We start from the raw sequence: 15948 nt of genomic DNA on the forward strand, positions 1-15948 counted from the left end.
AAGTTCTCTGTGTTTAAAGGAGGGGACAGGCCACAGAGGGCTGGCTTTGCACACATACACACACACACACACACACACACACATCACGCACCCAGCATCGGCAGGAAAGAATACATATCAATTTCTTTGAATTCATCCAACGAGGGACGAGAGGGAAAAAAAACAGGAATGATAATGTTGAAGCTGAGTGGAGTGAAGCTGCGATGGGGGATGGGGGGAGGGGTAGGGAGGGGGGAGGGGTGTGCCATTCACTCTGAAATTTTCTCGCATCTGTTCCTCCCCTGAGGAAGGCGTAGATATTTCACAAAAAAAAATACATTTTGCAGAGAGTGAGACAGAGAGAAAGAGAGACTGAGAGAGATGGAGAGAGAGAGAGAGAGAGAAGCTTAATATCTCCATCCTCCAGTACAACATTCTGTATCAGTTGTGGGAGTAGCCAGAATGCGGGCCTAGTACTACGTTTGAAGCCGTGCGTTATTTTTATGAACGATGTAGCACATACTGTATCTGGCACTTCCGATATTAAACAAAATGCTATTGTTCATCAGAGAGAGAGAGAGGCAGAGTGAAAGAGAGAGATTAACAGTAGATAGATTTTTTAAGGCAGTTAGGGTAAGCATTGTAAAGTAAGCAGTGTGCCTTGCTTAGTGGTGGAAATGCAGTTGCTCTTCCTGGATTTGAACTGGCAACCTTTATGTGGCATTACAGTGTGAGCTCTGAAATGTGTGGAAGAAAGGAGTTTTTGTCACAACCAGAATATCCGATCAGATGCTGAATGAATAGACCTCTGTTAGCATACGATCCTAACAACTTTGCTGCATCACCACCAAGGCCTGTTGTGCAGGAGGAAATATGATCTCGTGCGCCTTATTGGAGATTGAACATATCGATATTTTCCTTTTTCAGCACAGTGTATTATGTAAAGGAGTCAGCAGTGTATTTTTGGAAATGCTTTTAAAATTTGGCTCCGGAAATCTGTGCCTCGGCTGGCATGCATCTCGGCTACTGTTCCGAGAGTGTTCCATTCGTGACTGTTCCGTTACCACTCTGTGATTTCCTATGACTGTTCCGTTACCACCCTGTGATTTCCTATGACTGTTCCGTTACCACCCTGTGATTTCCTATGACTGTTCCGTTACCACCCTGTGATTTCCTATGACTGTTCCGTTACCACTTCGTCACTAACCTATGACTGTTCAATGAACACTCTGTGACTATCTTATGACTGCTCAATGAACACTCTGTGACTGTTCCTTGAGCTCCTGGCAGCTATATGACCATCTTATGACTATTCAATGACCACCCTGCCAGTGCTCTGTGACCGTTCATGACCTCTCTATGACTGTCCTGTGATCATTCATAACCGCTCTGTGACCATGTCTCTGCCCCGAACCCCCCCCCCGCAGCATTAAGAACGTCACGCCCAAGGTGGGCGCCGTGGAGACACACGACGCCATCCGGCGGGCGTTCGACGTGTGGCAGAACGTCACGCCCCTTCGCTTCGAGGCCGTCCCGTACAGCGCCCTGGAGAACGGCAAGCGGGACGTCGACATCACCATCATATTCGCCTCGGGTTTCCACGGCGACAGCTCGCCCTTCGACGGGGAGGGCGGCTTCCTGGCGCACGCCTACTTCCCCGGGCCCGGCATCGGCGGGGACACCCACTTCGATTCGGACGAGCCCTGGACCCTGGGGAACCCCAACCACGACGGTGAGAAGCGGAGTTATCAAAATGGCTGCCGTGCAACTGCAGTGGTTTGGGCTGGGCTGTACTATGTGTGTGTTTAATAGGAAAGAAGCTGTGGGCGAACATTCCAGAAAATATAAAGTTTGTACTTTTCTGGCCTGTAGAACAGCCAGGACAGTATGAATAATGTATGGCTGTCTGTCATATATCATTTCTTCTTTTCGTCAGAATCTGTAGCCCTTCAGGTGTACTCTGTGTTTGCTCTGGTGAACCAGGGTATATGTGACCCGAGTATAATAAGATTCTGTTCTGGTTGACCCTGGCTGTATATGACCAGTGGTCAATTATGGTTCTGTTCTGATAGATCCTCAGTATAATTGGGTTCTGCTCTGGTAGAACATGCGGTTGTGGTTTTTCTCTGTGGTCATAGTGCCGAGCTGATCTTTATTTACTTGGCTTGGGGTGGGGGGGGGGGGGGGGGTTATGAAAATGAACGACAGTGATGGCAAGGGTCTTCGTATGTCCTGAAGCGATGCTAGAAACGAGCGGGATCTCGACAGATTATTTACAGAATGGCCAATGAGCGTCGGCCAATCGGACGCGGGTCCAATCGAACGCGGGGACCAATCAATGCAAAGCTAGGCCGCTCGTCCAGATCATTAGGTTTGATGTGACAGTAAAGGTTTTTTTTTCTTTCTCTCCAGTCTTTAGGTAAACAAGGCGTTATGACCGCTGAGGGAGATGAGATTGATTTTATTCGGGTTCTCAAAAGCCCCCGTTGCCGCGCGCGATTCATAACACGCCGTTCCCCTTAATGAAAACATCCCAATTAAACATCTGATTTTAATTATGCATCAGCTCACGGAAACAGATTGGATTTTGCATCCGTTGTCTAAAATCATAGCAAAATAGCAAGTTTGTTTTTTTTTTTTCCTTCTTCTTCTTGTCATCCAGCGCTATTTGCATGCAAACAGTGTGTTTTAACACAGCCTACGGCTTTCTCTGGAGCTCAGCTCAATATTCTGGATCTGTTACCCAAGTTTTTTTTTTTTTTTGCATGCTGTAGAAGGCTAACTAACTCCAGAGGGGAAGTGCAAAGAAAAAAAAAAAAACCCTGAGCGATCGTTTAATTACTCACCACGCTTTTTGAGACAGGGAGGAGTAGGGAGGACGTCTAACGAGGATGGAGAAGTCTAAATTGCCGTACGGGCACACAGTCCAGACCGAAATTTATGCTGCGCCCGTGTGTCCGCGCCACACACCCCCCCGACGGCCCTTAACGAGCGTCCCTCTCCCGTCCAAAAGCGAGGGTTCTCAAACGTTATGGCACGCGTTAAAACACGCGGTGATTGACTCAACTCTGACGGAGTTTATGTGAGCCTTCGCTACATAAAAGCCACTCTCGGTCTGTCAGCGAAGGAGTTGTGCTTCTTTTTAAATTACAGTGTAAAATGTATGCTACCAGGGCTCATTTCCAGCTGGGCATTTTTCTTTCTAAGGCAGCGTTCAAAGAACGGAGTCAGTCTGGCCTTCGCGCCCATGCAGTGCACATTTGTACCGAATCTAACGTTTTTGCTCTGGACAGTTCCCTCGTGGTGGCTGTGATCGTCCGGCTGCCATACGCTGCCAAAAAGCTGTGCCGGGGTTTTGAGTGTGTGTCGGTGGTTCTGTCTGTGAGCCATTAGGGTAGGGTCAGTGCCTCTGTCTGTGCTAAATCTCGTTTCTGTTGCTAGGCAAGACTAAGTTGTTGTTGTTGTTGTTGTTGTTGGCGATGGTGGTGCTGGGACACATGTCACCCCTTGTATTTATTTATTAATTTTTTTCTGTTTTTGTTTTGTTGTGTCTGTGAGGTACATCCCTTAGTGCCTTGACCTGGCACGGCACCGCCACCCCCCTGCTCCCTCCCCCCCTCCCCCCAGCAGAAAGCGAGTCTCATTCACCCTGTCCCAGACAGGCTTACGAAATGAAGCGTCCTGCCAGAGAAAGGACAGGGAGGAGGAGGAGGAGGAGGAGGAGGAGGGAGAAGTAGGTCAGAGCGTTAATGCATAAAACACAGGCCCGCGGTGGTACAGTGTCTGCGGACTAGTAGGCCATGTTTAAATAAACACATAGCTCTTTCTCTCTTGGAATCAGTGCTGATCAATGCTTTTTTCGCCCTGCTAGAGTACATTTTAAGCACTGTGGACTTTGCTCTGTTGGAGTAGAATTAACACTGGAGATTTGAGTCGTGTCAACGTGTTGACGCTGCAGGTGTGCAGGGGTTCGGGTTCGAGGGGCTCTGAGGGAAGATGGGGGGGGACAGTGCAGGGACTGGGAGACTGAACGCCGTTTATTTTCCTCCAGCAGCGACGTTTCCCTTGAGGTACAGACGTTGAGCAGACCTTCAGGTTCCCATGGAAACGCGGGCAGGAGGTCACGAACGTATAAATATTCGTGACCTTGGGTTTGATCTGTCGTTCACCATACGCCAGCACAGCCCCAGATAAAGCCAATTACTGACAAAACAGTTTTGATTTGTGTGTAAATGGTCCCCCCTTAACCCCCCACCCCAACCTATAAGGGCTGGAATACATACACAATATGTGTTTTTTTTATTTTTTATTTTATTTTTATGTTCCTTGTCAGACAGTCACAGGGTTTCAGACACCACCAGGGAGCACTGCTGAAAATATATGGCACACCTGCGCAGTGTATCTTCGTCCAGGAAATTAAAATTAAGTTTCCAGGGCTCTCCCCCCCCCATGCCCACCCCTCACCAGCACCCCCCACCACCCCTGACTCTCCAGTCCTCGGCCCCAGACTGCCTGTAAATCTAAGGTTAAGAAAACAGGGCCCCCACAGGAAAAATCCAAAGCACGCCTGGGGAGGTTTGTGTGTGTTTTGCCTTTTCCCCACCGGCCCAGAACTGAAATGGAGATTAGATTAGGGAAACCCTAGTGCAGCAGGATCCCATAAGTCTGTTTTTCTGCCCCCCTCTTGCGCGGGGCAGGAATGTTGAGTAACAAAAACTCCTTGAATTGCTTCCTGGACATCAATACACCTAGCAAAAGAAATGCGTATTTTATATTTAACCCTTTGAAGATTAGAATTTTTGAAATGTTTTTCTTTTTCTTCACAATAATAAGTCAGTGTTCTAGAATGCCACTGCTTTCAGTCACCAGCAGTGATTGTTACATCAGCATTGGAATGTTCAGTTAAGAACACTCTAATCATATTTGGGATCTTACACCTTAAAAAAACAAAAACAACAAGCATATAAAAATGTGAGATGTGTTACCTCTTAAAAGCATCCGCTACGCAAATTGTGACATGGCGTGAATTATTCAGCTGCTTTGATTTAGGCAGAAAGTCAAACTGGCCTTCATTGTCCCGTTAAAAGGTCTTAATTTGGGGACGCCGGAGGTTCAGCCAGAACCGCTTGGCAGCTTTCCAGCCGTTCATGCGATGGCTACGGCGCGGCAGGAAAGGACCTTTTTCGCACCGTCAAGGGTATGTCCGGGGTTCGAAGAGCGCTCCTACAACGTTGCGCCAACGTTGCAGCAGGGCAGATTTTCCCAGAGAGAACTCCTGCATCAGCAGCTAACAGCGGGTTAGCGCCTTATGATCGGCCCAGTGCCACGCTGTATGACAATTTGTGTTAAACTGGGGGGGTGGGGGGGGGGGGGGGGGGCGGGCGGGGTGGTGGTGGGAGGAAATGTATGTGCGCATATCGGACGCCATCATATGAATTACATTTTTTTAAACGAATGAATGAATTAAATTTAATTAAGCCCATTTCTGTCTCTCTTCCTCCCTGTGCCCTCATAAACACTACTGAAGACTGAGTAGGCCGAAATGCTGGGAAACTGAGAGGTTAAATTTGGCCCCGGTCGGAAATGCTGTGGAGCAAATTATCCGAGTAGCTGCCTGGTTCCGACCCAAGAACCACCCAGCGACCTTTCATGACCAAAGTGGTTTGTTTGTGTTATTTGCTTTTTTTGTTAAAATCCACTCTGTCATGACATTTTCTTCTCTAGCCATCTGTAAACCTGTGCGATACGCCGTGATAATGCTTCGCTTTTTTTGGAAAATTAAAATGAAGCCGTGTGGAAATCTGGCTTGGGTCAAATATTTTACTTGAAATACTTTCGACATTGAATGACCCTTTCAGGACCGGTTAAACTGCCATATCGCTGCCAATTTCAAAAGAAAAGTAGCATATTTTCTTTCTTTTTTCACCAACATTCTTTCATGTGCCTGTACAGTGTGGGTCAGTCACCGTGTTTGACGTGAAGTTCGCTACAGGCATCTGTGGGACGGTTTTTTTTTTTTACATTTTCACCGGCATTTTGAAGAGGTCAAATGAAATAGATGTTGACTGCTCGCCTGACTCGGTGGTTGCGGCGGGGTGGGGGGGGGAAATGCGATGCGGTCAGCTGCATTGTTCTAACTGCGGCCGCTGAGCCAGTGGGGTGATTGAGAGCTCAGGCATTGTCTCGGAGCTCCACTGGGTTTTGGGGGTCAGCCGGACTCAGCCCTTCCCCAGGAAGAGTGGCCCCTTGACCGGGGGAGGAGCCGGGGCAGGAGTCCCTGGTGGTGGTGAGCTCCATGGCCTGGTTAGAGCAGTGTAGCACTGCGGGTCGGGAGAGGACAGAGGAGGGAGAAACTGTGTGTGTGTGTGTGAGAGAGAGAGAGAGAGAGAGAGAATGTCTGTCTGTGTGTGCATGTGTGTGTGAGTGTGTGTGTCTGTGTCTGTGTATGTGTATGAGTGCGCGTGTGTGTGAGTGAGAGAGAGTGTGTTTGTGTGTGTGAAAGAGAGAGAATGGCTGTGTGTGTGTGTGTGTGTGTGCATGTGTGCGTGTGTGTGCGTGTGTGTGCGTGTGTGTGCGTGTGTGTGTAATCTTACTCGGCTTGTCTCTCTCTATCAGAGGTTCCTCTAATGACCGTGGGTCACTGCCCTGCTCAAGCCAAAAACCTTGGCGTCAGCTCGGATTCCGCTCTCAAACTTTATTAACAAATGAATTCGGCTGTAACGGCCAGGTTCCTTCATCTCGGAGCCAAAGCCCCGCCCCTTTCCCGTCGTTTCAGGACCCGGGAACAGTCGTCCTCGCCTTGATTACATCCCGCTTCGGCTGTAGCGTTTCCCCGCCCCTCGGTCTCCGTCAGCCTCACCTTTGACCCCAGGAGACAATGTCTCAGCGAGGCCATCACCAGGCACGAGGAAAGAGACCTAGTCACACCTATTCTGGCTTCCCTGCACTGGCTTGCTTCCCTGACCCGGCCAGTTTTAGAATGGATTTTTAAGGTTTTGCCGCTTGTTTTTAAAGCACTTAATGGTTTGGCCCCGCGTCACATTTCTGATCTTCTGCACCCCTGCACCACACGCAGGTCGCTGAGGTTCCTCGGTGTCGGTTAAAACTGAGTGGTGACTGGGCCTTGGCTGCGGTATCGCCTGACTCTTTTCATTCAGTCTGCTCCCTCCTTCAACACATTTAAATCTCTTCTCACATCCCATCTTTTCTCCCTTGCTTTTGATTCCACATCAGGTCTGTCCTCGTTCTTCTGTTCTTACGTATTATTGCCATGTTTCTTTATGTTTTGTTTTACAATTTTATCCTTTGTTTTGCACACGCTTGTGTAATATAATTGTGTGGCACTTTGGTTGACGGTAGTCGTGCTTTAGAAGTGAACTTGACTTGTCTTGTGTGTGTGTGTGTGTGTGTGTGTGTGTGCAAAAAGACGCTCAGTGCATACAGAGCACTGAGTTTTGCGTGGCTGAGAAGCACACACACACACACACACACACACACACACTCGCACACACACTCGCACACACATGGCGTCCTCCATCAGGTTCCTGAATGTACTGCACAATGCACCAGAGCTTTGTAAACAGGAAGTGACTGGAATGCCGCACATGTGATCAGCTGTCCCCTTGTGGGCGGGGTTAAATGGTTTCGGGATGTTGTTCAGGTCTTGTGCTTTATTTAGACTCCTTGGGCTCCGGGGCCCAACTGTGCCTGGGTGTGGAGGAACCTGCTTTGGATAGGTGCGTTCATGCAGAGCCTCACAGGAATGGGGGGTGTCCTTTGATGGCTATTTTTAGCCGAGGTCCTAGTGTTTGATGGACAGGTTGAGCCTTCAGCAGTTCAGGCGAGACTCAGTTTAACTGCAGGGCTGCAGTACCTCCCCCCCACTCTCTCTCTTTCCCTCCCTCTCTCTCTCACTCTCTCTCCCTCTGTCTGTCTCTCTCTCTCTCTCTCTCTCTCTCTCTCTCCCTCACCCCCTCTCTCTATCTCTGTCCCTCCCTCTCTATCTCACTCTCTTTCCCTCTGTCTGTCTCTCTCTCTCTCTCTCCCTCACCCCCTTTCTCTATCTCTCTCCCTCCCTCTCTCTCTCTTTCCCTCCCTCTCTCTCTCACTCTCTCTCCCTCTGTCTGTCTCTCTCTCTCTCTCTCCCTCACCCCCTCTCTCTATCTCTCTCCCTCCCTCTCTATCTCACTCTCTCTCCCTCACCCCCTCTCTCTATCTCTCTCCCTCCCCCTCTCTCTCACTCTCTTTCCCTCTGTCTGTCTCTCTTTCTCTCTCCCCCTCACTCCCTCCCCGCCTTCTCCTGATGGCTATCTGCACAAGCAGAGCCAGTGTGTGGAATTATAAATTAGTGTGAAGCATGTGACCTTGGCGTTTCGGAGAGCTCAGGAGGTACAGGAGCATCGTAGGTTACCATTCGATGTGCATTTGTTCATTTCATTTAATATCCCTCCGTCCATTATCTATAATGACCTAAACTAAGCGCAAAATGAACCGTGTGTGTATTTCCCTCCCTGTGCAGTGGACAGACAGGCACAGCCTTCAGTCTCTTCCTGCTGCTTCTACGCTCGTACACCAGAAGTATCTCCGCGTATGAGCGGAATATGAATGCATGAAAATAGGGAAATATGGAAATGTGAATTAGATGCCCTAAAGCAGATCTGTGCGGGTGAGGCAGGAGAGAGTTTATTCTGATCGAACGTCGCGTCTTACATAGCCCCTGGTTCTCCTGGGCGGGGGTGCAACGGGCTTGAAATCACTTTGGTCTGGCCTAAGTTTTTAATCGTTGTTATAGAGCACATCTGTGCTGGCAAAAAGGCTTTGCGGGAAAGTGGTCAGATATAAAAGGAAATGAAATATTTCTGTTTAGTTTTTGTTTTTTTTTGGTGGAGGAGGCTGGGATAAAACGGGCAGAGAAAAAAAATTATATATTTGTTCACAAAAATATTAAACCAAGGCAAGAAAGTAAGAATGTAGGAAGAGCAAAACTGGGGGGGGGTAGGGATTTCAACATTTATATTGTGTATGTTTTACCAGTGTGAATTATTTCAACTTGTATTTGCATATATGTTAATGGTGTTAAAATGAGGTCTTCCCGCATACAGATAGTTTATACCCTTAGCTTCCTGTGTCTCTGGGTTTCTGGGACAACTCTGCCCCCTAAAATTGATGGTTCTCCCCTCTCTCTCCCCGACTCCCTGACTGATTCACCAGCTACGATCCCCTTTAGGATTCTGCTACACATTTACCTCGGAGAGGCGCCAGCAAATTGCTTTTACTTGTTTGGCAAAACAGCCACCAAAGCAGTTTTTTCCATCCTGAATGATTCTCTCCCTTTCTCTCCCTCCCTCTCTCTCTCTCTCTCTCTCTCTCTCTCTCGCACTCACTCTCACTCTCTTCCACCTTCTCTGCAATATTCTTCTTTGTCTGTCTCTCCCTTCCCCAGTGCCTTGAGTTTGTCTGCCGGTCAGCTGTACTCTAATTGGCTGAAATGACTGGGCGGGGCTCGGCGGGACTTTGAGCCGGGTGTTGTGTTTTTGGGGAATTGTGGGTTAGGCGCTCCACCTGGATAAGAGTGTGAGGGTTGAGAGTGTGATTCTGCATGGGGGGGAAGGGGGGGTGGGGAGTGGTGGGGGGGGAGTCAAGCTCTTTGTACTCAATTCCAAAAATAGATGAAGTTGCTGTGTTATTTTCTAGCTGCCCTGCTTCAGTGAAAAAAAGCAAAGCTGCTGTGTTCGTGGCTGCACCACATTCAGAGCACACTCTACCTCCCTGGGAAATGTCAGGGGTGCTGACCCATGATGTGCCCCCCAGTGACCCCTCCTTAAGTGTGGGGGTGGTGGGGAGGGAGTAAGAGAGGCTGGGTCTCAGTCGTTCTCTCTTCAGCAGTAGGACATTGCTGTGTGCTGTTCCTGCTGGTTTGTGGCACGGTTACATTGTCAGAATGGGAAAACGGTGCCTTAGTCTAGTTCATCTGCACAGCCTAGATCTCCACCCACTGCAGAAGTGTCTTTCTGTTCAGGCTGACCTCCTCATCGCAAATTAATGTACAAAGGAGTGTGTGTGTGCGTGTGTGTGTGTGTATGTGCGTGCACGTGCACTTGTGTGTGTATGTGCGTGCATGCTTACATGCATGTGTGCATGCGTGTGTGAGTGCGTCCGTGCATGTGCGTGTGTGAGTGCATGCATGCATGTATGTGCGAGTGTGTGTGTGCATTGGTGTGTCAGCGCGTGCTGCATGTGCAGGGCCAGTGGAGAAGGCCCTGTCTGTAAGGTTCCTCTTCAGCTGTCGTCAGGGGGACAAATCAGAGCAGAGCAGGCAGAGCTAATGCAACATCTGCATAGCAATATGCCTCCACTGCTCACACACACGCTCTCTCTCTCTCCCTCTCTCTCCCTCTCTCCGTCTGTCTTCTCCCTCTTTCCCCCTCTCTCCCCCTCTCTCCTTCTATCCCCTCTCTGCCCCCTCCCCTCTCTCTCTCTCTCTCTCTCCCTCACCACTCCCTCCCCCTCTCTGTCTCTCCCATTGATCCATTGATGGAGTGACAGAGAGCGTCAGACAGACGCTGCGTTCTTCCTGGCTGTTTCCTCCGGCTGAATGGAAGTGACACGGTTTGGGTAACAGAATCGTCCCGTGGAGTCTTTCGGCACCAGCCCCGCCCCTCTTCAACACATGACTCCGCTGAACAGCTCCGGCACCTTGTCACCCGGGCTGCCAGTCATGTGACACATGGGTCTAATCTTACACCTGGAGAGAAGTATTGCATTGAAAAAAGAAAAAAGAATGAATCTTATCCCTGAGAGATATAGAGATAGAGTAGCAGAAAGAGATAAACACCTCGTCTGGTCAAATTTGAAACACTCCTGCAAATTTCTGAGATTATTCTTCAAAGTTAATATTTTCAGGTTTGTGCTTTACAGTCGCAGAAATTCGATCTGTATGTATTTCTGTAATATTTCACTGGTTTTGTGTTCTTAAGGGGTTAAGGGGAGGGATGTGCCTGGAGGAGTCCGCGGTGTTTACTTTCAGAGCGCGTGTCTTGTCATTATGTGTTTTAAAATACTTTGGCAAAAAAACGCAGTCCTGGTTCTTGCCATGCAGTTACATGCAGACAGACACGCAGAGAGAGGCAGAGAGAAGAATAAATAGAGAGAAAGAGAGAGAGAGAGAGAGAGAGAGAGAGAGAGAGAGAGAGAGAGAGAGAGAGAGAGAGAGAGAGAGAGAGAGAGAGAGAGTGGCGGTGATGTGGCTGTGTGAACTGTTGCCGGTTCCGTGTGGTCGAGTTACGGTCAGTCCAGCCTCTGGTTTGGGAACCGGGAAGACCGTGACTCGAGGGTTCTCTGCCATGGGTCTTTTTTTAGCGTTTTAAAAAGGTCGCTGGGCATAAAAGCCAGGGATTTTGGCGGGGTGATTGCTAGCTGCAGACTGGGGCGAAGTGCTGCCGGGCCAGCAACACCGCGGCCCACAGCCGCGACACTCCAAACGGGACTTTACCGCGACTTTAGCAAGCCGCAATGTGCCAGGAATCGGGGGGGGGAAGGGGGGCATGGTCCCTACCCACCACCCTTCCACCCCCACCCTCCAGTCCCTTCCAGCTCACCTACACCTCTAAGAGTCAATCAAGTTCTGCTCTTAGAGGGACTTCAAACTCCTATTTTAGTCCTGTACAAAGTTTTACAGTTGTCTGTTGTTAATGTGTTCTACATGCAGTGTAAGAGGGTTCTTCCATTGTTACTGTGTTCTGTGTTCTACTGGCAGTGTAAGAGGGTTCTTCCATTGTTACTGTGTTCTGTGTTCTACATGCAGTGTAAGAGGGTTCTTCCATTGTTACTGTGTTCTGTGTTCTACTGGCAGTGTAAGAGGGTTCTTCCATTGTTACTGTGTTCTGTGTTCTACATGCAGTGTAAGAGGGTTCTTCCATTGTTACTGTGTTCTGTGTTCTACATGCAGTGTAAGAGGGTTCTTCCATTGTTACTGTGTTCTGTGTTCTACATGCAGTGTAAGAGGGTTCTTCCATTGTTACTGTGTTCTGTGTTCTACATGCAGTGTAAGAGGGTTCTTCCATTGTTACTGTGTTCTGTGTTCTACTGGCAGTGTAAGAGGGTTCTTCCATTGTTACTGTGTTCTGTGTTCTACATGCAGTGTAAGAGGGTTCTTCCATTGTTTCTGTGTTCTGTGTTCTACGGGTGGACTGCTCAGGCATTAAGGCCAGTCCAGACCAGAACGTAGTTTCCTGGAGGAAACCTGACTGCTGGTAGCCGTTGTGGATTCAGCACGTCAGACCCAGAGTCCTGAGCTCACACGCAATCCGAGCCCTCGCAACTGACTCGATAAATCATTGCTATGGAAACAGCCGTTTAGCATGTTTACAGACGTTTTGATGTGAACTGCGTGGTCTTTGCGCAGGAACATTCTGGACCCATCCCACGTGCTCCCGCGGGTTTGATCCGGACACGGCTCGAGGTGTTCCCAGCATGCTGTGCGACTCCGCCGGTGTCGTGACATGTCTCTCCGCCTTGTCGTATAATTCGTGCGGATTTTTTGCTGTTGGCTCGGCGAATCAGGCCCCGCGCGCCACCGAGCCGTCCGGACTCCCCCGAGCGGGTTTTCAGATGCAGCCGTAGCGCTAATCCCGCTGTTGCCCTGCATCTGAGTGCCAGTGTTTGTGTTTGAGATGTCACTGTGTTTTACTGAAATGCATCTTACGTAGGGCTGCCCGGCTCGAGGTCAAAACGACATTATTATATAATTTGCAATAATATTTACAAGTTCACAGACCATTGCCACCCCCCCCCCCCCCTTTTCCACCCCCCCCCCCCAAACGCCGGCCATATGTACTTCCTGCGTCCCACATGGTCTGTGTGTAGCACTTGTCTGTACTGTGGTGTGGCTAATGGTTTGTGTTTGTTTGTGTGTTTGTGTGTTTTTGTGTGTGTGTGTGTGTGTGTGTGTGTGTGTGTGTGTGTGTGTTTGTGTGTTTTTGTGTGTGTGTTTGTGTGTTTTTGTGTGTGTGTGTGTGTGCGTGTTGCGTTTGGACAGGAAATGACCTCTTCCTGGTAGCGGTGCACGAGCTCGGCCACGCCCTCGGGCTGGAGCATTCCAACGAGCCCACTGCCATCATGGCTCCCTTCTACCAGTACATGGACACGGACAACTTCAAGCTGCCGACTGATGACCTGCAGGGGATCCAGAAGATATACGGTAGGGAACCCCCCCACCACTAACCCCCACAAACTCTATGGGTCAGTACGGAGGGCGGAGTCAGCGTTTACAGAACGGGGGGGGGGGGGGGCAAAGTGGGATACCTAATGCACACACACCCCGCCCCCCCCCCCCCCCCCACACGTTTTGAGTGTGTGTTTGCGCGTGTGTTTTCACTGAATCCTGAGTAAGTCCACCAGTGAGTGCGTTTGTGTGAATGTGTGATCTACTCGCTTCCTCTTGTTACGACCCGGCTCAGGGGTTGCAACAAAATGGGGGCATTCACTCAGTGAATAAAATCCTTCTTTTCTTTTCTTTTTCTTTTTTTTTGCGTCCTATCGGTCCGGCTCTGGCCGATCACTGGCGGAGTGCGAATCGCTCCGAACGCAATCTGCCTTCCTCTCCCCGGGGGTTTTTCTCAAAGTAGATTACGCCGCCAGCCTCCTTCGGTCGTTTGTTGATTCGTTGACGGGCTTCGCCGAGCTTCGCCGATTCGACTCCGTCGTTGCCGGCTGGCGGGGCCTCCGGGCGATTGGGTCCGCTCCCATTCCAACGCTCGGGCTTGGACTGAAGCGATTTCAGGGGGGATGAAAATAAACATTTTAAAGAGCAACTCTCCATTTCTCTCCATCTTCATTTTTTTTTTTTTTAAATCTCAGTTTTTCTCCCTGTCGATAAGGAGATGCGATTTAAAAATAAAAAAAAAACTTTCTTCCAGAGGTTGAAGGGCTAATGCAATAAGGACACACATCACGGCCCTGGGGTTTGATGCAATTGATATGGCCATGGTGATGACAGTGCTTTTGTGCATTGTTAATGCGCGCTGTTAATTACTACGCCTAAACGAATATTACATTTGCAGAGTAATTATCCTCTCTCTTCCGAGGAGCTTGTTTTGATCGTAGAATCTGAAAGCGCTGGTCTTCAGCTCACGGCGAGGGTTTCCGGGACTCCGGCTGCGCTGCTCTCGCTAGGTTACGGGGAGGTGTTTTTATTTCCGTGATGTTGATCTCGTGAGGGAGAAGACCAGGAGGGAAGCACTGAAGCAGCGTGGAGATCTCAGCTTCCTTCAGGGTGTGGTTAGTGGTCAGGGTTATGGTTAGAGCTGGAGTTAGGTTGGTTATGGTTAGAGATGGAGTTTAGGGTGGCTATGGTTAGCAGTCAGGGTTATGGTTAGAGATGGAGTTTAGGATGGTTATGGTTAGCGGTCAGGGTTATGGTTCGAGCTGGAGTTAGGGTGCTTATGGTTGGTGGCCAGATTTATGGTTAGAGTGGAGTTTAGGATGGTTATGGTTAGCGGTCAGGGTTATGGTTAGTGGTCAGAGTTATGGTTAGAGCTGGAGTTTAGGGTAGCTATGGTTAGCGGACAGGGTTATGGTTCGAGCTGGAGTTAGGGTGGTTATGGTTGGTGGATAGATTTATGGTTAGAGTAGAGTTTAAGATGGTTGTGGTTAGCGGTCAGGGTTATGCTTAGTGGTCAGAGTTATGGTTAGAGCTGGAGTTTAGGGTAGCTATGGTTAGCGGACAGGGTTATGGTTAACGTTCAGGTTTAAGGTTAGAGCGGGGGTTAGGGTGGTTATTGGTTGAGCTCCAGGTCTCCTCCACTTTGTGGTTCTCCTCTCTCTCCTGGCTCTCCTCGCTCTAACCCCCACCGCAGAGCAGCTGTTTACACTGAGAAGAGCGTGAAGCTCCTGAGCTTTGAATACTGCAGTCGCTCCACTACGAGAGACAGGCATCTTTATTTAACCCGGCAGCTCTGTAGACTACACCTGGGGCTGTGCTAGAAAGACTTCAGTTCTTTTAGACACCAGTGGAAGTCCTCCAGCTAACTGATGATTTCAAAAGAAACATCTGTTTTCACCAACGTTCAGAACAAAGTTATTCTTTCACTGGTGATTTTACCACCATCTACAAGAGTTATATGTTTTTTTTTTATTTTTTAAACATGTGATCGAGCCAGGCCCCCTCTACACCACGGGAGCAGACACGCACTGCATTCACCGCTTCAGTTAAAAAAGAAAAAGAGACAAAAGTACAAAGACAAACAGGATTATATCATCATCACACGCCAGCATGACACCCATGGGTGGGAGATGCGGCAGTTCCGGGAAGCACCGTTGGTTGCCGCATGGAGAGAGAGAGAGAGAGCGCACCCACATCAACCCAAAAGTGAAGTGAACGAACACCTTCACCCTTCCTCCTCACGGGCTCCGGGCAAAAACAGTAAACTAGTATAACAGACACTAAAGAACGTAACACGGCACGAACGCTTTCTCCACTCGTAGCTGGCCCGCTCTCCAGCCAGACCCGCTACTCCTACTTTGCACTGCCAGTTTACTTTCGTTCTGTGCTCTGTTAAACAGGTAAACAAAAACTAAACGAAGAAACTAAGTGAATAAACGTGCTCTCGGTGTGAGCTCCCGGTCTCGGCCCCGAGCTGTGGAGAGCAGCACACCTGTAAGCACCTGGGCTGATTAGCTAACGCAGCCCAGGTGCGTGTGCTCTCATCACCAGCCTGCCAAGACCAATCCGCTTCTGCGGCGGTCTGAATGCCACACTCATTTTAAAACCTTTTCTCTCTCTTTTTTTTTTGGGTTCCAGGGCCCCCCGAAAAGATTCCCCAGCCCACCCAGCCGCTGCCCACGGCCCCGCCCCCACGCTCCCCGGCCTCGGACCCCCGCAAGCACGACCGGCAGACCCGCCCGCCGCGGCCGCCCACGGGCGACAGGCCGGCGTACCCCAGCGGCAAGCCGGACATCTGCGACGGCGGC

General features: G+C 49.6%; 1 protein-coding gene across 2 annotated transcripts in view; it reads left to right on the top strand.

Moving 5' to 3' along the window:
- LOC118225469 (matrix metalloproteinase-16-like) overlaps window positions 1-15948 on the top strand; it is a 52467-nt gene that overhangs the window by 21262 nt on the left and 15257 nt on the right. For both annotated transcript variants that reach the window (XM_035413922.1, XM_035413923.1), the window contains 3 exons: window positions 1407-1711; window positions 13016-13177; window positions 15779-15948. The exon at window positions 15779-15948 is cut by the window's right edge and continues 45 nt beyond it. In XM_035413922.1, coding sequence (XP_035269813.1) covers window positions 1407-1711; window positions 13016-13177; window positions 15779-15948 — 637 coding nt within the window. The remainder of the gene's footprint in view (window positions 1-1406; window positions 1712-13015; window positions 13178-15778) is intronic.

Source organism: Anguilla anguilla, chromosome 4, assembly GCF_013347855.1.
Source record: "Anguilla anguilla isolate fAngAng1 chromosome 4, fAngAng1.pri, whole genome shotgun sequence".
Classification (NCBI taxonomy): Eukaryota; Metazoa; Chordata; class Actinopteri; order Anguilliformes; family Anguillidae; genus Anguilla; species Anguilla anguilla.